The sequence below is a fragment of the Cryptomeria japonica genome, chromosome 3, assembly GCF_030272615.1.
Source record: "Cryptomeria japonica chromosome 3, Sugi_1.0, whole genome shotgun sequence".
Classification (NCBI taxonomy): Eukaryota; Viridiplantae; Streptophyta; class Pinopsida; order Cupressales; family Cupressaceae; genus Cryptomeria; species Cryptomeria japonica.
This window is the reverse complement of record NC_081407.1, coordinates 596,893,419-596,916,391: the sequence shown is the minus strand read 5'-3', so window position 1 is coordinate 596,916,391 and position 22,973 is coordinate 596,893,419. Positions and strand designations below refer to the sequence as shown.

The following is a 22,973-nucleotide window of genomic DNA, read 5'->3' as shown; positions in this document are numbered from 1 at the left end:
TCGAAATTTCTAAATAAATCCATTGCAAGTGATTGTTTTTTTTTAATAATTTCTCATCCCTGATTCTGAGATTGTATGGATACATATCAACCCCCGCCCCCGTCCCCCCCGCGCCCATCATTGATATGATTTTCTTCTTACAAATAAATAAAATCCTGGAGCATGTGTTTTTGTTTACAGTTATGGATATCAATGCCTCTTAACTCTTAAGGCTCTTTGGCAAGCATTGCATGCATTAATTACATTTGATGGAGGGAAAAGTACAAAACTGCCATCATATACGGCTATATGTCTGAAATAAGTATGATATAATTTCTTTGTGATTGCCGAAACTAAGACCTGTGTTGGGATCTATTAGGTATGGTACCTACAATCCAAGAATCAAGTTAGTTCAGTTAGAAATCGACAAAGAAACTCATGCATTTTTGATAAATATATAGAATTGGTAAGAAAAAATAAAACAGTTGTAATGAAACTTAGGGCATGCGACAAAGATCTAGCCATTGATGTTAAGATTTCTTCCCAGACAGATGGAGAGAATACCTTGTCTGAACCTGCAAGCTGTAACAAAATTTGGGTTCTTGAAGAACCTTTTCCCACATTATGAAGAATGTATGGCAACTCCAATTCACAAAGGGCCTCTCGAACTAACCTTGAGTTCTGTAGTGCCAAAGAGTAAATTTTAAAAACAGTCAAGTAATTTGAATTTGTTCAATTTCGTTTTCAACTCAGAACAGTTAATCAATCACTAGTGCAAAGTGAAACGTGAAAGGACACCCATGCAAAGAGGAAATGTCACAAACTATTCAGTCTGCTGCGAGTTTTATCAGAATTGATCTTCATTGCTTCAGTAGTTTATTTGAATTGTTTATTCAACTTACTTATTGAAATACTCAGTTAATGTGCAATTGATTGAATTTAGTTTGAATAAAATCACACAGTATAGTGATTGAATGAATTTGCCGATAATGGAAGATCTATATAAATAGACGATTGGAATTAATTACAGATTTGATCAACCATCCAATTATGTTTGGTTGTATCTGATCAATTGTTAAAGTTCATTAACTACTTAATATGAGTTACTGGTTCAACTAATATTTTAAGTTCATCTACCACATCTGTTTGGTCTTCGAGTAATGATTTGTTTGGATTTACCTTTTGATTAATTTAACTAATGGAATCCTTTTTCCTAACTGATGAATTGGATTGGTCATGGAATTTATCCACCTAAATTTAAATATTAAAAAAATTAATTAATTTAAATAATTAAATAATTTATGAAATAAATTAGTTAATAAATAATCAAGTTGGTTTTGATGGAACCATAAACTCAGTACACAAAATAGAACAGTTAAAATCCAGCACAATAAGTTTCTAGACAAGACAAAAGCAAAACAACTGTAGTTTAGCTGCCAAGCTAGAACAAACATAAATACAACCAAGTTGCTAAGGATGAAACAACAATTGATATAGCCTAAACAATGCTGGATCCATCTCCATCAATCTTACAACCTTTACTCTAGTGTGTGATTGGAAGACAAATTTGGGAATGACATTTCTTCCAGCTTTAAACAATTGTCCAAAAAATGTTAGCTTTTAAGTGCTACACATAATTTCATCGATAAGGGTTTAGTGGCCCGAAGTGGGCTTAAGACTGAAGGATTTTATGGTTTTAGAGTGAAAGTTGCAGATGGTTTCACTCTCACATGCAATAGAATGATTTCCAACTTGACTCTCCAATTGAATGACCGTGTTTCAGGCTGATTACTAAGTAGTGAGTATGGGAGAGATGGATATTGTGTTGGGTATGAGATGGCTACATGAGATTGGGGAATTCTACTCAACATGCGCACTATGGAGACGAGGTTCGAGGTAGACAACAGGAAACATGTTTTGAGAGGGATGTCAAATGGGAGTCTTAGCATGGTTTCCTTGAGGAGGATGGAGAGATTGATTAGACATGATTAGGTAGATTGGGCTGCACAGTGTGTTTTGATGCCTACAGTAGCGGAGCAGAAGACGCTGGATTATCCTCCGGACATCCAGAAGCTCTTGACTAAACACAGTAAGGTGTTTAGTGATATTTTACCCGGTATACCTCCAGATGGAGGCATTGAGCATATTATTGAGTTGGAGGGTGCCATACTGGTTATCATTAGCCCATATAGGCACCCTAAGCAGCTTAAGGATGAAATAGAGAAAACAATTAAGGAGCTGATTGAGATGGGTCATCTCCAGCCTAGCAAGAGTCCATTTGCATCAGCAGTTGTATTGGTTAAGAAGGATGGGACTCTTTGCATGTGCATTGACTACCATGCCTTGAACAAGAAGACAATTAAGAACCGGTACCCCATACCTCACATTGATGAGCTGATTGATGAGTTACATGGAGCATGTTACTTCTCTAAGATTGATTTGAGATCCGGTTATCATCAGATACAGATGAGAGAGGAGGATGTGGAGAAGACAGCGTTCCGATGCCATTGTGGAAACTTCAAGTTCTTGGTTATGCCCTTTGGCTTAACCAACATGGACACTTCAAGTTCTTGGCTATGCCCATTAGCTTGACCAACACACCAGCCACATTCCAGTCCTATATGAACAGGGTTTTCCAACATTAGTTGAGGAGGTTTGTTTTGATCTTCTTTGATGACATTTTGATATTCAGCTAGACTTGGGGTCAATATTTGAGACACCTAGAGGAGGTGTTGAGCATTTTGGAGAGGGAGTCCAAATGCGAGTTTGGGATGATAGAGTTTCTCTACCTGGGGCATATTATCAGCTTAAGAGGAAGTTAGGGGTGATCCGAATAAGATCCGGGCTATCATTGATTGGCCTCCACCCAAAAATCTTACCCAGCTCAGGGATTCTTTGGGCTTTGTGGTTTCTATAGACGCTTCATCAAGGGGTTCTCGCAACAGGCAACACCTCTCATAGACTTGGTGAAGAAGGGGGATTTCATTTGGATAGAACAAGCACAATAGTGTTTTGATTAGTTTAAGCAATTGATGAGCTCGTGCCCGATTCTTGCTATACCCGATTTCACGAGACCATTTGAGCTACAATGTGATGCTTTAGGAGAGGGGATTGGTGCAATATTAATGCAAGACAAGCATCCTATAGCATTTGAGAGTCGGAAATTGAGGGGGCCAAAGCAGAGCTACAACATATACGACAAAGAGGTGTTGGCTATTATGCATGCATTGGCTAAATTTAGGTAGTACTTGGTGGGGAGCAAATTTGTAGTTAAGATGGATCATAACAACCTAAAACATTTCCTTAGTTAGTGGGACCTCAATGACCATCAGCAGAAGTGGGTGAGTAAGCTACAAGCTTACAATTTTGACATTGCTTATATGAAGGGCAAAAACATTGTTGTTGATGCCCTATCAAGGAGACTCCATTTATGCTCTATTGGGGAGATTGTCGATGATTGGCAAGGGTTGATTTCTGTTGAGTATGCTAAGGACACGTGGGCTGTTAGTATTATTGATGGGGCGGTATAGGATGATAGATACACAGTTGTAAATAAGATCATCATTTACAAGGGGAGGATCTTCTTAGCCCTAGGATCAGAGATGAAGAAGCAGATATTGAGAGCTTTCCATGATGCCCCTATGGTTGGACACCCAGGGTACTTTAAGACATATCGGCAGATACGGGAGAAGTTTAGTTGGAAGGGGCTCAAATCAGAGGTCCTTAGATATGTGCGTAAGTGTCCTACTTGTCAATGGAATAAATATGAGCACACTTTTCCAATAGGTTTATTGCAGCCCCTACCCATTCCAAGTAGGAAGTGGGAGTGTATCTTGATGGATTTTATCACGAGCTTGCCCAAAGCCCAAGGCAAAGATTGCATCTATGTAATGTCCCCTTCTCGTTGATGTACTTCCAGTGAGCCGTAGGCTATGTGGAATGAAGAATGAGGGTCAAACATTGATGAGGCGAGAACTTACTATTTTTAGTAAGTCAGGGGTTGGTTGTTTTGGTGATACTGTCCTACTGAGCTTTCCATGCTCTGTCACTAGGTGCGAAGATCATGCTTTTCGGAGCAGTAGTTCATGACTTACTATTTTTAGTAAGTGGCAGTATGGAGTGTTTCTATTTTTGGCAATGGACAAGGTCCTGATCCTACAGCAGTTCATTGGTCTTCCTTGCTCAGCTTCATCCTGGTTTTTGTTAATAATCAGTAATGGAGTCATAAGTGATGTAATTAAATATTATTTCCTTATCCTAAGGTTTAATATTTAATTAATTTGATTATTTTTATTACTGATCAATGACTTTGGAAATTGTGCATAACATGATGTCTCCTAAGTGCTAGGCGAATTGTTTATGCCTGGAAGGGGGACGCCAATATTAAAATGGGAGATGTTATTTTATTCAACAAAGTATTTGCTAAGTCGTAAATCGTGGTCCTTGCTTGCTTGGCGTGATTTTTGACTTGAAGTATGGCGCCATCCTTGGATCCACTTGGGTAAATGAAATGCAAATGGGAAGGATGAATTTGGGCGTATTTGTGAGCATTTGCATTTGAATTTGGTGGAGTAAGAAGTTATAAATAAGAGCCTTGGGCTCTCATTTTGTTATCTTATGAAAATTGCATCGTTATGCTACCGGTTTGGCAACTGAAAATCTGAGCTTCAAAGTGTGGCTTCCTAGCTAAGTCTCAGTTTCGTACTTGGAAGATAGTACCTAGCTATGTCCTGGTGTTTCCAGTGCTGTTGGTGAGTGAGTTTTGCAGATTGTGGAGTGTTTTGTGTGGGATTGGAGTGTTTTATGGTTGCTGGTTGTGGAGTTGCTGAAACTGTATTTTGCTCATACCTCTTGGCTTGGCGATTCTATCATTCTAGGTACCGGCTCATTCATCTTTACTACTACTGGCGATACATTTTGTAAGTTTGTGGCCCGTTTTATTGAGCATTGAATTTATTAGAGTTAATCAAAATTCTCTGGTTAGGTGTGGGGTTTAGGATGTGCATTGGGATGCATGCCAAATAAATGAGGGTGTTTTGATGGCTCACCTTGGGTTTGTTTTCATCGTTGCTGGTATAGTGTTGGTTTAGAACTGTTTTGGGGTGAATTGGGTATGAATTGAGAGAGATATGAGTGTTTTAGTAGGTTCATAGGCTGCTAGTTATGCATTTCCAGCCTGTAGTTTTGATGTTAGTAGAGTTTCATGTTTATTATCTCTGATGTTCAACATTACTCTTCTACTCTCACTCTCTTTGTTATTGTAAGGTTAAGTAGTAGTACTACTAACCCATTCTGGCTTGTAAACTCTCATCCTGCTGAAAAGTGGAAGAGACTAGCTTGCCGCCTACATCGGTTAATTGTAATTCAGTCCTCCTGCTGCATAAGCGGTCAAGTGATGATTGGTTGTAATGGTCCTCCCGCTGCATAAGCGGTCGAGTTGAATTTGTGTAATTCAGTCCTCTCGCTGAAATATTGCGGTTGAGTGATTTGTGTCTGCTGTATGCTTCTCTTGGCTGGTTCACCGCCAAGTTTCTTGCTTTCCTGCTGGATAAGCGGAAGGGGTTGGCTTGCCGCCCAGTATTGTATTTACTTTATCATTTCAGCATATTTGTGATCTAACGATCCCCTCTTCACTGTATGCTCTCACCTTCCCACATTGGGCACTTGGTGATCAGAAAGTGGAAGGGTTGTTTTTTCAGCAAGCTTTGAGTTTATGCTTTCTAACCTTAACGGGTTCTATGTTGGTTGATGATTCTGATTGGTCTTTAAAAAAGAAAAAAAATAATCGGGATATTACAATCTATCTTGTGGTGGACAGACTTACGAAGTTTGCACACTTTTTCCCGATGACCATTACATATACAACAATATAGGTGGCAAATTTGTTCTTTCGGGAGGTATTCAGACTTCATAGATTGTCTAGGAGCATCATCAATGGCAGGGACAACAGGTTCATGAGTCACTTTTGACAGGAGTTGTTTAGACTCAGCGACACCGAGCTCACCCTGAGAAGAAGTTACCACCCCCAGATTGATAAGCTAACAGAGATTGTCAATAAGTGGGTGGAGGGATACCTTCGGAATTAGTTAGCGGGGCAGCAAAAGGCATGGGTTAGGTGGCTCCATTTGTGCAAGTATTGCTACAATACAACCTACCACATGTCCATCCAGATGTCACCATTCATAGTACTATATGGGTATGACACGCCCAACTTATTGGATTTGCTATTTGGTGGCAGCAGAGTGCCTAGCGTCAAGGACCTATTGCAAGACAACTAGAATATCATGAGGCCCTTGAGGGAGAACATCCAGAAGGCACAGAACCAGCAAAAGTAGTATGCTGATCAGTGCAAGGTTGAGCATTCATTTGAGGTCAATGATATGGTATACCTTATGTTCCAACGTTACCATCAGTCCACTCTTAGAAAGAATGGTGTCGAGAAACTCAAGCCACAATATTATGGACCGTTTAGGATTATCAAGCGCATTGGTGAGGTGGCTTATGAGTTAGAGTTGCTAGCAAACGGCCAGTTACACAATGTCTTCCATGTGTCTCACCTCAAGAAGGCAATTGGGCACAATGTGATTCCTTCTACAGTGCTACCACCCCTTGATGAGGAGGGTAAATCAATTCTTGTCCCTAAGGCCATTATTGATGCTCGAGAGAGGAGATTGAAGAGGAGGGTTATCAAACAGTATTTGGTGAAGTGGAAGGATCTACTAATGGAGGATGCCACATGGGAGAGTAAGCAAATTTTGCAGCACTCGAAGTTTAGGTTAAATTAGTATAAATTAGTATAGAGTCCACATTCCAACAATGTTCAAGTAAAACGTAAGTCCCCTTGTGATTCCAACAATATCACATCATAAATAGTGAGTCTATCCACAACAATTAAGTCACATTTTTTGCATTGTAAACCTTGGAGTCATCTCATTTGATTACGTTGTATAAGCATATGAGGTTTCTTTGATCAAGAGAGGATAGAATGTTTGGTATTTTATTCTATGTTTGAAGTGTCCTAAAAAACACATCAACACTTACTCACCTTGGAAAATAAAGACAAAACGAGATAAGGGTTAAGAGATCTAATCTAATCCTATGGACAATGACAATAAAAATAAAGGATGATGTTGTGATAGTGGAAATTAGTGTTGTCCTCATTTTTGTTTTCAAAAATGAAGGACCATTACATGAAATTTTTGTGAAAAAATGAAAAAATTTACTCTATGGCACGCTTCCCGAGGCAGAATTTCGACTAATCCTTGGACTGGCTTAATCCTCAGTCCATCCTCGAACTACGTTTCGAATTTCGTCAAATTCTGGGTTCATTTGCTATGTCTTTCCTTCAGTCGGGTTTTAAAACCCCAACTGCAGGTGGAGAATTTTCTTCAAACTGCAAGTTTTAATGATATTCATTGTTTTGGTCTTTGTAGGGGAATTTTTGACCAATTACAAGTGCAAACTTGTAGTTACCCATTACACATATGAAGTTGCATGTTTGTTCCCACATTTGCAAGTTAATGCTCTTGTTTTTCCCACACATGTAATGCAGCTTCCAAAACCCGAAGTTCACTTGTGAGCCCATTTTCGCATCAATTTATCCCTTCCCTTGTCAGTCCGGTTTGCACACACGATCTACCAAATCAATGGATTAAGGCATGGGCCTTATTTTGCAAGAAGATTTCAAGAATGAAGGATGATACAAAGAAGAGATACAACAACAATTCATGGTTGAGAGCATAGAATGCTTTCAAGACAAAGATGGTCATGACATGAAAAGAGGAAGGCAGCCCGTTCCCTCTTGAAAAGCTAGTATTACCCCAAGCAAGAAGACAAGGATGCAAGTTCCCGTTCCGGTTCAAGATGTCTTTACCAATCTAGAATACTTCAAGTTCTAGCATCCTGAAGCGACATGAAGATCATCACAGACAAAGGATGATGCAGTTAGAGTCGTGTCTTTAGACACATGGAATAGTTTTAGTTATGCATTTGTAATTTCGTTTTGACAAGTTACATGTAAAAATATTTTTTGTAAAATGCAAGTTACACATTACTTGCATTTTTGTAATTACATGTAAGACAACTACAAGTTGTGTCCGATTAGGACTGTAGTTGGAATAAGTCTTAGTTAGTTGGAGTAACTCTTAGTTAGTTAATGAAGTCTCAGTTAGTTATTGAATGAGTCTTGGTGGTTGAGAGAATCTCTCAAGTTAGTTAGGATCCTCCCACCTTTTTCTCAAGGCTCCTCTTCTATAAATACTGGAGGAGTCTATTGTAATATTTATCTTTTGGAAAGCAAGCAAAAACTCTGCCAAATTTACAGCAAGAAGTCTTTGAGCTTATGAATGTGAATTGAAGGTTTTGGAAGAATAATAAAGAAGGATTACTCAAGTTTTGAGTCTTTGAGCCACATGTTTGAGTTTGAATCTTTTTATTTCTTCTATGCAAAGTATTTCTAAAGGAGCTTAGTCCAATCTGATTTGAAGTCTTTGAGCTGCAAGTAGAGAAGATTAATTAAAATAGGAAAATCTCTAGAAGGAGCAGCAAGTCTTTGAGCTTGCGTCTATTCTTGAGGAAAAGTTACTGTTTGATAAGAAATAGCAGCAAGTCTTTGAGCTTGCATTAGTTCTTGTCTTTGTGTTAAAAGAATAAATTATTCCAGTCTTTGAGCTGTTGTCGTTTATTCATTGTAAAATTTAGTATAGAAAAGGGTAGATAGGACTTCCAATAGTCAAGTCTTTGAGCTTGATATTGTTGTCTCGTCCCGAAGGAAGTGACGGAAGTCTTTGTGCTTTCAGGAAACTTCATTTCCTTTCTCTTATTTCACTTGAAAGTGGTTACTGCTGTTATTCAATCGCTATCCTTTTCTGTGAAGAGAAAAGGATATTGTCTTTCTTGAAAAAAGAAGAAAGATTGTTGTCCCATCCCATTTTATTTTCCAAGTTGTAGTTAGATAGGGGGAGCCTTCCCTTAATTAGGAGAGTTTTTACTCGTGTGCTGTGGTTGAAACCACAATTTTGTATATTTCCCCAAGTGTACAAAATTTTCAACCAACAGTTTTTTGGCGACTCTGCTGGGGATACGGATGCATTCGGAAGCCTCACGCTTTCGTTTGAAGATTAGTGTCTTGTTGGTAAAAAAAGAAAAAAAAAGGGAAATAACTTTTCTTGGGTTTCCTGCTGATCGAACGAGATCTGAAGTACTTTGTTATTTCTGTCTATATAAATTTGTTTGGCCCATCCGAGACACCAACATTTTCTTGGGTCTCTGCTGGGGACACGGACGCATTCGGAAGCCTCAAGCTTTCGTTTGAAGACTAGTGTATTGCCGATTTAAAAAGGAAATAACTTTTCTTGGGTTTTTGCTAGGATACGATACACATTCAAAAGCCTCACGCTTTTGTTTGAAGTATACCGGTATGCTATTCATTGTAATTCCTGTTCTTGCAGTTTCTCAAACTTTCACCAAGGATATGTTAAATGGCTGTTCAAGGTCCTTGGGGGAATGCTTTTGGTCCGTTGAATTTGACTCTGCCTTTGCATGCTCTTCCTGATGGTTCGAGGAAGAACTTTCCCAAGTTCTTTGGAGATGGACAACAACAACCTGATGAACACATTGCTGCTTTCTACATAGCATGTGGTGTTCATGGTGTTGAACACGAAGATGTATCTGTAAGATTATTTGTGGATACTCTCCAAGGTATTGCAGCTGATTGGTTTTATAACCTTTCTACTGGTTCGATTATATCTTGGGCCACACTTAAAGACAAGTTTGAAGAGAGGTTCAAGCCTGTAGAAGATGTGCATGCGTTGATAGCTCAGTTGGCTCAAACGAAAAAAGAGTCACATGAATCCATGCGAGATTTTGTGGCTAAATTCAATAAGTTGTGTAACAAAATTCCAGTTGTTGCTCAGCCTACCGCTGCAAATTTGAAGTGCTTCTTCATCAATGCTCAAGTGCCAAAAGTATGTTTTTTGTTGAGAAGGGAAGTCCCAAGAGACCTTGCAGCAGCACAAGCCTTGGCAATTGATATTGAAGATGATCTTATCCTTGCTGGTAAGATAAAGATAGAATCAAATGGGTCCAAAGAAATCTCTTCATTGGGATCATGGGCTACCAAGAGAACAGATCCTATGGTGCAGAAGTTGGCTAATGAGTTGATTGCCTTCAAAAGGCAAATAGCTCAAAGTGTATTCTCTTCCCCTTATGAAGACATTCCAAGGAGTCCATACCCAAATATTGCTCCTAGTTATGTAACTGGAAATCAAGATAAGTTTCCTTCATCATCAGAAGGGCTTGCTATTGAAGCACCACCAAAAAATGCAGTAGTGGAGGATTCTGAATTTGAACAAAGTGATCTTGCTGGTCTCTTCCAAGAAGATGAGGAAGCAGACGTAGCTGGCGACTCTCAAATCTGGTTTATGCAGTTCCAGAAAGCTGATGAACAAAAAGAATGGACCATGTCGGATACCATGGACAATGCACAACAAGAGGTTGAAGGTAATTCTTCCAAGGTGTCGGTAAAGGAGGACAATCATGTCATGGTATGTGAAAAGATGATTTATGAACATAAAGACAATTCTATTTTGAATTTTGGAAAGTTTGATGAGAGTTGTCATGAAGCAAATTTCAGCTCTCCTATTCAAAAGAGTAAAGAAGATATTGAAGAGGATACATTTTGGGATGAGATGGAACTATTTTGTTCAAGCTTTGATGTTAAACCGATATCTCATAAGTTAAAAGATCATGAGAAGCTTGAGAAAGATGAAAATCAAGAGTCTATTTTCGAAGATGGAGGTTTTGATATTGGTTCAGGTCCTCAAGAAAGTTCTATAGAAGAATTCTCTTTTTGTATGAGCATGCATGAAGGTCCCAGTCAAGTTGAAATGAATGCATTCGTGTTCCAAGGTCATGAACTTGGACATATCATGCATAAGAGATCTACCCCAAAACTTGATGAGGATCATTTCATGAGTACTATAGAAGAGTTTTGTTTAAATCTTGTTGATGATTCTCTCAAATCTGAAGTTTGTAAACAGCATACTGAGGAATGCAATGCAGTCATGGTTTCATTTGAATCACATGAAGATCTTTCTGTCCAGCATAAGGTTATGATTGAAGAAGCAGCTGATAAAGATGTAATCAGCAAGAAGAATTATGTTTTTGTCCCATCAAGAGGATGTCCAATCAGACATCTTTCTTGGTTGGAAGCCAATGGGAGGACAAAGGTTTCACTTGTTCCTGAGCCGGTAGATACACTTGTTGAAGAGTCCAAACATGCATTTTCAGCTAAGCAAGAGCAGTCTGGCATCAAAAATCTACTTTGGAGCAGCAGTACATATGATTCATTTCAAGAGGAAGGTGAATTTGTTCATCTTTTCCAAGAGTGTTGCATCAAGTTCTGGTGCAATCGATTATTCTTCAATTGGTTGTGGCTGCTCATGATCATGCAAGGTACTATAAGTTGTTGAAAAAAGGCAATTATTTTGCTGAGCCAGTGAATGGTTTCATTTGAAAAGTTTTCATTGTGGCTAGTTTAGGATAGGTAGGTTTCTATTTTCAATAAGTGCAGTTGCACAAGTTAGCGTCGTAGTTAGTTGCTTTGCGTCAGTCATATCATCCTTTGGTTGTCTGCGTCTTTTACTTTTGGTCTTTTGTCTTTTTGTTTTTGTTTTTGCTTTGATTGACTCTGTGGCCCAATGGATAAGAGGAAGGCACTTAGAGTTCTGGATTCTTTTCTTTCACAATCTTGAAGGATAAATGAAAGAATTCCCCAGTCAGAGCCAGTTGTTGTCCTCATTTTTGTTTTCAAAAATGAAGGACCATTACATGAAACTTTTGTGAAAAAATGAAAAAATTTACTCTATGGCACGCTTCCCGAGGCAGAATTTCGACTAATCCTTGGACTGGCTTAATCCTCAGTCCATCCTCGAACTACGTTTCGAATTTCGTCAAATTCTGGGTTCGTTTGCTATGTCTTTCCTTCAGTCGGGTTTTAAAACCCCAACTGCAGGTGGAGAATTTTCTTCAAACTGCAAGTTTTAATGATATTCATTGTTTTGGTCTTTGTAGGGGAATTTTTGACCAATTACAAGTGCAAACTTGTAGTTACCCATTACACATATGAAGTTGCATGTTTGTTCCCACATTTGCAAGTTAATGCTCTTGTTTTTCCCACACATGTAATGCAGCTTCCAAAACCCGAAGTTCACTTGTGAGCCCATTTTCGCATCAATTTATCCCTTCCCTTGTCAGTCCGGTTTGCACACACGATCTACCAAATCAATGGATTAAGGCATGGGCCTTATTTTGCAAGAAGATTTCAAGAATGAAGGATGATACAAAGAAGAGATACAACAACAATTCATGGTTGAGAGCATAGAATGCTTTCAAGACAAAGATGGTCATGACATGAAAAGAGGAAGGCAGCCCGTTCCCTCTTGAAAAGCTAGTATTACCCCAAGCAAGAAGACAAGGATGCAAGTTCCCGTTCCGGTTCAAGATGTCTTTACCAATCTAGAATACTTCAAGTTCTAGCATCCTGAAGCGACATGAAGATCATCACAGACAAAGGATGATGCAGTTAGAGTCGTGTCTTTAGACACATGGAATAGTTTTAGTTATGCATTTGTAATTTCGTTTTGACAAGTTACATGTAAAAATATTTTTTGTAAAATGCAAGTTACACATTACTTGCATTTTTGTAATTACATGTAAGACAACTACAAGTTGTGTCCGATTAGGACTGTAGTTGGAATAAGTCTTAGTTAGTTGGAGTAACTCTTAGTTAGTTAATGAAGTCTCAGTTAGTTATTGAATGAGTCTTGGTGGTTGAGAGAATCTCTCAAGTTAGTTAGGATCCTCCCACCTTTTTCTCAAGGCTCCTCTTCTATAAATACTGGAGGAGTCTATTGTAATATTTATCTTTTGGAAAGCAAGCAAAAACTCTGCCAAATTTACAGCAAGAAGTCTTTGAGCTTATGAATGTGAATTGAAGGTTTTGGAAGAATAATAAAGAAGGATTACTCAAGTTTTGAGTCTTTGAGCCACATGTTTGAGTTTGAATCTTTTTATTTCTTCTATGCAAAGTATTTCTAAAGGAGCTTAGTCCAATCTGATTTGAAGTCTTTGAGCTGCAAGTAGAGAAGATTAATTAAAATAGGAAAATCTCTAGAAGGAGCAGCAAGTCTTTGAGCTTGCGTCTATTCTTGAGGAAAAGTTACTGTTTGATAAGAAATAGCAGCAAGTCTTTGAGCTTGCATTAGTTCTTGTCTTTGTGTTAAAAGAATAAATTATTCCAGTCTTTGAGCTGTTGTCGTTTATTCATTGTAAAATTTAGTATAGAAAAGGGTAGATAGGACTTCCAATAGTCAAGTCTTTGAGCTTGATATTGTTGTCTCGTCCCGAAGGAAGTGACGGAAGTCTTTGTGCTTTCAGGAAACTTCATTTCCTTTCTCTTATTTCACTTGAAAGTGGTTACTGCTGTTATTCAATCGCTATCCTTTTCTGTGAAGAGAAAAGGATATTGTCTTTCTTGAAAAAAGAAGAAAGATTGCTGTCCCATCCCATTTTATTTTCCAAGTTGTAGTTAGATAGGGGGAGCCTTCCCTTAATTAGGAGAGTTTTTACTCGTGTGCTGTGGTTGAAACCACAATTTTGTATATTTCCCCAAGTGTACAAAATTTTCAACCAACAATTAGGGTTAGGGTTAAATTAAGATAATAAAACCACTAAATGACCTAATTAACCATTACATTAATGAGGGGACGAATCTAACAGATCTAGCCTTGATAGACCAAGATTCTAATCAAATTCCAGGCTCCTTTAATAGGGCTCTATCCTCCTTAAATTGAATTGATTTGGATTGTAGAAGATTAGGGCGAAATAGGTGATTCTATTAAAATTATCGGGCAGAAACAGTGAGCTACATATGTCATACAGAGACACCAACCTGAATCTAGGCAAAATAAGATGTCATGGATCTATTCCCAAAAGTTCAAAACCAGATTTTTTGGGACCAAGTAGTATCAATTTGCCATGGTCCCATGAATTTCTTGTGGTCGAAAGCTGAACCTATTTGTCTTTGTGAAGTATGTCGATCCTCTTGAATGCAGCTCTGTACTTGTTTCCTGCACACAGAAAGAAGGGGGAAATTGTTGAGAATAGGGGTTTGCCTAAGTAAAACCATGGTTTAGGAATTAACCTTGAATGAAATAATGCAAATACTGAAATAAATGTTGAAGAGATATACCTCAGATGTGCAATTGTTGATGATAATGCTTTTCTCTTTGAATGTAGTCACATATGTTATATGAAATGGCATGAACATAACAAAACCCTAATCACACACATGCTTGCATGATAATTGACATGACTTTACTCCACAATGCTTGATGATGAATATGCAACCTTGAAAATCTCTGAAAATGCCTAATTATGAATGCTTCATCTCCAATGGTCATGCGGAGCCCCAAAGATCAAATCTTAACGATGAGATAAAGCCTCGATCCCTTTTCAAATTGGGCCCTGATTGAGCGAGACCATGGCGTTTTGGGGTGCCATGTTCCAAACCAAGGTGTTCCCTAGTCCCACCACAATCAAGACCAAAACAATGTCAAAATGAGGTGGGTATCCCATGGTAGGACCCACAAAAGGTTGTTCATGGCCTCAAAGATGGAGAATAGACACAAACGGACCCGGAAAGGTGATGAGGATAGGACACGCTAAAGTAGGGGCACAAACATGAGGTGCAAATTGGTCCAGTGACAATTTACGACACTACATTTAACCCCCACTTTAATAGGAGTAAGAGCCTATGTAAATACTCGTGGTAAAAGTAGATGAAAGATGAGAGAAAAGAACAATTAAGAGTGCAAATAGGACCTTGATTGAGCGAGACCATGGCGTTTTGGGGTGCCATGTTCCACACCAAGGTGTTCCCTAGTCCCACCACAATCAGGACCAAAACAATGTCAAAATGAGGTGGGTATCCCATGGTAGGACCCACAAAACGCTGTTAATGGACTCAAAGCTGGAGAATAGACACAAACGGACTTGAAAAGGTGATGAGGATAGGACATGCTAAAGTAGGGGCACAAACATGAGGTGTAAATTTGTCCAGTGACAATTTAGGATGCTACGTTTAACCCCCACTTTAATAGGAGTATGAGCCTATGCAAATACTCGCGGTAAAGTAGATGAAAGATGAGAGAAAGGAACAATTAGGAGTGCAATCACAAGGAGTATAAGACATCACTAATTTCGAGGAACCAAGCCCCCAATCTTAGGATCTTAACTCACACAATCGCATGCAAGGGCACACAAAACAAGACAAACAAGGCAAAAAATATAAAACAAAAACAAGAAAAAGGCAAAAGACACACAACACAAAAGCTAAAAACCAAAACAAGACCTCAAGTCAACTAGCCGAAGAGACCTTGATATCAAAATGTCTCAACCACTAATATCATTCTTGAAATTCCATCACAAGAACACAAACAATCACATAAAAAGAGCAAGGGCACTCATCAAACCAAGAACTACAAATAGCAAAGCTATGAGCTTATAAAGAGAAGAAAAGGGAAGACATTGATACACATTCTAGTTGTGTTTTTCTAGTTGATCAATAAGAAGAGTGAAAGAAGACATATATAATGCATTCTAGTTGTGTTTTGCTAGGTGATCCATGTTGGGGAGGAGAGTAGGAATAGTCTAGTTGTGTTTTGCTAATTCCACTCATCCTGCTGTGTGTGCAACTATCTGGTTTCAGGTGTTAAGCATCCCCTATAAGAGTTTGTTTTCTCTGGTTTTGAGCATGCAACAACCTGTGTAAGACATGAAATGAAAATGCAAATGTGTGTCTGGCTTCGAGAACATCTCGTGTAAGAGTTTAAATGCTATGGTTTCGAGTATGTGTAAGCCTGTGTTAAACAAATATGTTTGGTTTCGACGACATCTTGTGTAAGAATTTGTTTTCTCTGGTTTTGAGAATGTGCACCCCGTATAAGACATATATAAATGATGTGTTTGGTTTCAAGCATGAAGCATCTTGTGTAAGAGTCTATTTGCTTTGGTTTCAAGAATGCAAACCACATTTAAGACATGCAAAAATATAGTACGAGGACGATATGTATGCCCCCCCCTTAAGATGTCAACATAGCCCTATGTTGATGTCTTAAGGAAGCTAGAAACAAGAATACTCACCTTCAACACCAAGAAGATGTCCTTTAGGCAATGATGTTCATAAATCCAAGCTAAAGAGGCAATACTCTTGAAAGCAAGGATAAGATAGTTGAAAAAGAGAAGGGAATCCTTGGAGGAGTAGAGATCTTTGCTCAAAAGACATCTACCTCCAAGAGGAGTTCTTGAACAAACATAACATTTTCTACTAAAAGAAAGGGGAACAAGAATGCATACCTTCCTCCTAATGCCAAGTGTAAAAGAGGTTGTAGTCAAGGATACACACCTCTTGCATAAGAGAGAATCCTTGAGAAAACAACAATTTCACACAAGGAATGACATCAAATCATAAGCAAACACCACCCAACAAAGGAAAAAGTGGATCCTTAGAAAGAAAAGGAAAGATCAATGCCCCCAAGTGTAGGGACAATGAGAAGGATTACAAAACCTCTAAGAAGAGATTATACATAAGGAAATGCGCTATGTACTCACATGAAGGAATATTCAATGCAAGAAAAGACATCAAGATATGCAAAATGCAACTCTAAAGAGGAGGTAATCTTCAAAGAATGAAAGATTAAGATGAAGGATCACATATCCCCCTAAGGAGTGATTACTCATAAGAGATGTACAGTTTCATGCAAGAAAGGACATCAAGTTATGAGGAATGCAACCCAAAAAGGAAATAGTGAAACCTTAGATAGAGAGATGAGATAGGACAATATTTTTGCCCTCCAAGCATAGAGGCAAGAATGAGTTATGATGCTGCCCCAAGATGATTGTTATTGAAAAAGCATCACCTCTTATGGCAAAGAGCCCCTAATGAAGTTAACTAATAATGTCATAGGGCGAGGAGCAACATGGAGGGTGAATGGAATGCTAAGGCACTACCCCTTCACCAAGGAAGAGTGCAAGATTGGTTGTAAGAGCTATGTGACATCTATCATATTGGTCTTGAACAAATGTTTTAAATGCTTTACAATTTCCAAGAGAATGAGAATAACTACAATGAAAAAGACAGTGTGCATCACCTTCCTTGTGCTTATGATTGTGATTAATTTTAACAAAAGGAAAAGCAACATTCTTATCATACTTCAATCTCCAAAAGATTCTAGTAGCTAATTTCTCTTGGTCGTCAATAGGAGTAGGTCTTGTCTCTTGAGATGTAGGACAAGGGTTGATAGAAGAAGATGGATTGTTTTCTATGATTTTCACTATGCCATTACCAATGAGTCCTTGCATTCCATTTTGAAAATCCGGACAATCATTGGTATCATGGGCATTAGTTTGATGATGTGAGCAAAAAGGAGTGTATGAGGAAGAAGCACCTTTAGATGGACAATAGAGTTTATGTCTTGCAAAGTACTCCTTAAGCTTTTGAACCTTGAGGAGATCATCCATAGGTGAATGATGAGGATGTCCTAGACCTTTGGTGTGTAGGAGGGTTTATAGGGACTTGGATTCCTTGTTCAAATTTTCCAATTCCTTGTCCTCTATAACCTTGTTTTGATATTATGTTATAGCCACTCCTATAAGAGCTTTTTAATTGAGTATTATAATTAATTTCTTTAAAATTTGTAGTGTAAGTATATCTATAAGGAACAAAGGGAGAAGTAGATGAAGAAGGAATATCCTTTGTAGGGAGATTCTCCTTTCTATCATCATGCATATCCTCTTTGATGGGTTGGGAAGGAAAATCCTTATCATCTAAGGCCTCATCTTTACTTAATGTTATGTGGGGAGATAGATCATGAATGAAATGCATAACATCATCTTCTTTACAAATTTTTTGATGATTAAAATAAGCTCTAGGAGAATAAGGGGGATCTAGAGAGATTGAAACACCAATATTTTGACTTTGCCCCCCTTGCACTAGGGTGTGTATGAGAAGAAGATGGTGCCATGTTGCTCTTCAATGTTGGCTTTCCATTAGAAAGATCATTGATAGGAGTATCGACTCTTTCTTCATTCACATGAGATACCCTAGGAGAGGTACAAGTATTAGATTTTTCATAAGCATCTCTAGGATTGTGATTTACAAAAGCTTTTATGTGATCTACATATGTAATGCATTTGCCCAAAAATATCACCTTAAAACAACATGCATCATGGATAAAAGCTTTGAGATTTAATTGATTAATAAGAAGCATTTTCCAAATTCTAAAAATGCAATATGCCGAAGTGTTATGAATGAAAAGAAGCAATGTAAAGTGAAAGAAACCATTATCCAACACGTGATTATGATAAATACAAGTGAAAAGCAATGTAATCATATGTGAAATGGCAAACAAATCAGATCTATTAAGTGCCATTATGAATGTCTAAGATCAGATCTGAAAACAAAAGTCACAAATTATGCAACCCACAAATCAATTTAACTAAAAATAAATCAGGGTTTTTATGAATTTAACCTCTAAATTTATGTAAATTTGATTAAAAATAAAATCTGAGTGCAAACTTGAAACATAACATGCCTACAAATCAAAAATAACAGTGTAAGGAGTCAGGTTCACCACAATGTGATGGTGGAAATTAGGGTTAGGGCTATATTAAGATAATAAAACCACTAAATGATTGAATTGATTTGGATTGAAAAAGATTAGGGCAAAATAAGTGATTATTAAAGTGACTGGGTAGAAACGGTGAGCTACAGATGTCATACAGAGACACCAACTTGCATCTAGACAAAATAAGATGTCACGGATCTGTTCCCAGAAGTTCGGCCCGATTTTTTGGGACCCGGAAATATCAATTCGTCATGGTCCTCAGAATTTCTCACAGTTGAAAGCTGAACTTGTTCGTCTCTATGAATTATGTCAATCCTCCCAAACACAGCTTTGCACCTATTTCCTGCACACACAAAAGAAGGGGAAATTGTTGGGAATAGGGGTTTGCCTAAATCAACAGTTTAGGAATTAACCTTGAATGAAAAAATGCAAATACTAAACTAAATGTTGAATAGATATACCTCAAATCTGCAATTGTTGATGATGATGCTTTGCTCTTTGAATGTAATCACATATGTTGTATGAAATGGCATGAACATGACAAAACCCTTATCACACACATGCTCGCATGAAAATTGGCATGACTTTGCTCCACAACGCTTGATGATGAATATACAGCTTTGAAGATCTCTAAAAATGTCTGATTATGAATGCTTCACGAATGCTAGGGAGTAGACATAGAATGCTTGTTGTGTTAGATGAAAACATATTGATAAAATGTCATTATATAGGGGCTTCTAGGTAAATTACCGATTATGCCAACCTCCAATGGTCATGCGGAGCCTTGAAGATCAAATCTTACCGATGAGATAAAGCCCTAACCCCATTTCAAATTAGGGCCTAATCGAGTTGAACCATGACGTTTTGGGGTGTCATGATCTAGACCAAGGCATTCCACGCCCTAGTCCCACCACAATCAAGACCAAAACAATGTCAAAACTCAAAATGAGGTGGGTATCCCATGGTAGGACCCACAAAAGGTTGTTCATAGCCTCAAAGCTGGAGAATAGGCACAAACGGACCCAAAAAGGTGATGAGGATAGGACACGCTAAAGTACCCTGGGCACAAACATGCAATGTAAATTGGCCTAGTGACAATTTACGATGCTACAGATGCTTTGATAGACGGATTCCATAATCAAGCCTTGCTTCGCCATGCGAGAACAGCTACACAAAATTGAGGCAATCTCCTAAGGGATACCGAAGGATTTTCATATCATGAACATTCATTCAAATACCCAAGACTACTGCAATTGAAGTGAACATTCACAATTGAATTTGTGCATAATGAAGTTCAAACTAACCATGCACTGCAACTTACAATCAGCAAATTACAAATGGTATGAATCGAGATTCCATGAAACGCCCTTGCATTTCTCCATTATGATCAATGAACTTCATATAAATTTGAGAAGTAACAAGAAACCTTGCAACATGTAGAAACAACACAAAAATCCACCATGCTTCAATGAAAATCATGTATTAACTCCAACAAGTCTTGGCAACAACTTTGAGCTTCCTCCTCCTACTCTACTGCTACTTTTATTCGCTACTGATCAACTATTAACTATCAAACCTTACAAATGAGAGGTTTGAGCCTTATATAGAAGTCTCTTTACAATTCAATGACTCAGATTGATTCGAGATCAATGGTCGAGATTACAAGATGAAACCTTAATTAGGGTTAGTTACAACTAACTTCCTTCGACCAATGAAAAAATTACATTATTTAGAACACATGTCCTTTTTTGAATTTGAACCAATAAGAAACGAGGTTAGGTATGTGAAACAATCTTCAATGCAGTGCCCTGTGTAGCTTGTTGATGAGTTAGGTCCATTGAACTTGGAGACTTTGACTTGGAATAACTTGATTGGTTGTTGATGACTAAGTGCCACATCAGCATGTTCATCTTGTAGATCGTCACGAAGAAGTGTTTGTGTTGGAACAATATCTCTTGATATTGAACATTTCCAATTGCCCAATGTGATGATGATAAATCATATTCCCAAATTGTATCATCTTTGTGATCAAGTTTCTAACTTTGATCAACTCTTTTGAAACTATCTTTCATTTCTTGATTACATTTCATCTTCATGTTCTGAAATTGACCTCCTTGTGATGTTCGTAATAGCATCTTTTCTTGATCTATCCAAGAATCATCATCATTCTCTTGATATTTCGAATGTTCCTGACTTTGGTCTGGGATTTCCAAAGGAAATTCAAGATTGCTATAAAATTTCTTCTTCAATCTTGCAATGTCCTTGAATTACTTATCCTTCATTATGTGGACTCCTTTGTTTATTCCTCATGGCTTGAGCTATGTCCATAGTCTTTGATGGCTTTGTCATTGACCCGGATCATCTTGTTCTTGTTGGATCTGTCCTTTGTCTTAAGCATCCCTACAGTTTTTTGTTCAACACCAACCTCTTTGAAATTATTCCTGCAAAAAAAAAATGAAAGTAAATGAAAATATTTAATGAAATGCAAAACTTATTTAGATAACAAAATGAAAGCTTAGCCCTGCATTCTTAATTCTTTCATAACAATCAACCTTCACATAAAATGCCTATTTGTGACTTTACGAATGTCAAGACCCTTAACAATTTGGAAATAAAGTTTTTAAGCCTGCAAATGCACTATTTTAGGTCTGATCTGCATTTGTTTGATCTGAATTTGACTTCTTGCAATTTTGAGGATAAAATATGCTTAAAATCTGGAAAATTTCCTTCGATATCTGATATTTCTTTTTCAATTTCGACTTCTTACAGAGTTTGATTTCTCCTCTTAAATTTGGATTTATATTTCTGTTCCTCTTCTACAGGTCTGCTCTGCCTTTCAAAATCAGAACTAGATTAAATTTGTGTTTGGATGTGCAGAATGAAAGATTGATCTCCTCTTTATATGGTTCTCATGATTTGCAAAGGAGGTCGGCTAGCACTATTTTCCTTCAAATTTGTTTTATTTTTTTTTCCCTCATCCAAATTACCTCTTCTCAAGGTCAGCTGAGCTACATCTTATTAGATTTTGCTACAAAGAGGCTGACTTTGAAATGTTTAATGATTAAAAAAAAACTTTGGATCGGAATTCCACCTCTCATGCAGACTTTTTATTGTTTGATCAAAAAGTTTCAAAGGGAAAAACAATGCTCATAAGGATAATTTGGATGGCTTTAATCCCCATTTTAAGGTGCTTTTAAGGATTGAAATTTCATCTCATCATAGGAAATTCAATTTGCATAAGGATAATTGATGATAAAAAATCCAATTTTAAGTAAAAAATGAGGACAACTTAAATGATAATAATGCGTATTACGGAATGGTTTTAAGGATTAAAGTTGTAACTTTGTTGCTCACAAGAATCTTGATTTGCATAAGGAAAATTCGTGACAAAATCTAGATTTTTCCCCCAAAAAATAAGGATAATTTAGGTCAGAAATCTAGGTCTCATGGGGTATTTGATTTTCATAAGGATTCTTGATTCAAAAATTCCCAATTTTATGCCCAAAATAGGGACAAAACCAGATCAGAAATCCATGTTGCATCCGGATTTTACTTGCATATCAATATGGATTTCATGAATTAACGTTTTCCTTGAAAGGAAAATCGATCCTATAAAATTTTATTACAATTCTGATTTTAAGGTGGTTTTAAAGACTGTAAGTGGATTGGAAATACACCTTCCATCTAGAATTTGCATAAGGAACAAAGGAAATTCCAAAAATAGGGATAAAAACCCATTGGAAATCCCTCTTGCACTTGGATTAAAAATGAGGATTTCATAATTGAAGGGAAAATCAATTTCCATAGGGACAATTGAAGAAAAATCCAAGAATTTCAAGAATTTGGTCAAAAATAAAGGATTTTTCTTTAATGGATTTTCAATTGGAAACAAGGAAATTAATCTCAATGAAGAGGGAAATTCAATTTCCATGTGGAATTATAAGACAAAATCCAAGAATTTAAGGAATCATTGATCAAAATCTGGATTTTTAAGGACAATTAAGATAAGTCATTGATAACTTGTCCAAAAATAAGGATTCCATAAAATTTGAATTCAAGGATTTGGAAATCAAATTAAACCTCTGATGTGGATTAGAGGGTAAATTAAGAATTATTCAAGGATTTGAAATAAAATCATCAAAAATTGAATCTATGAAATCTCAAAAACAATCTTCCATCTCACAAAAGCTTTACATTCTTAATTGAAATCCATAAATCAGGAATTCCATAACAAGATTTTCATCATACATCATAAAATATGGAATCCCCAAAAAAATTCCAACCACTGTACTGATATTCTGAGTTTTG

The 22,973-nt window shown here is 37.4% G+C and overlaps 1 protein-coding gene across 1 annotated transcript in view; it reads right to left on the bottom strand.

The window, feature by feature from the left end:
- Positions 1 to 29: 29 nt before the first annotated feature.
- LOC131035728 (uncharacterized) overlaps positions 30 to 22,973 on the bottom strand; it is a 201,031-nt gene continuing 178,087 nt past the window's right edge. Inside the window, exons 9-10 of the mRNA XM_057967466.2 lie at positions 544 to 660; positions 30 to 367 (exon numbers count right to left, since the gene is read on the bottom strand). Coding sequence (XP_057823449.2) covers positions 275 to 367; positions 544 to 660 — 210 coding nt within the window. The 3' untranslated portion in view covers positions 30 to 274. The remainder of the gene's footprint in view (positions 368 to 543; positions 661 to 22,973) is intronic.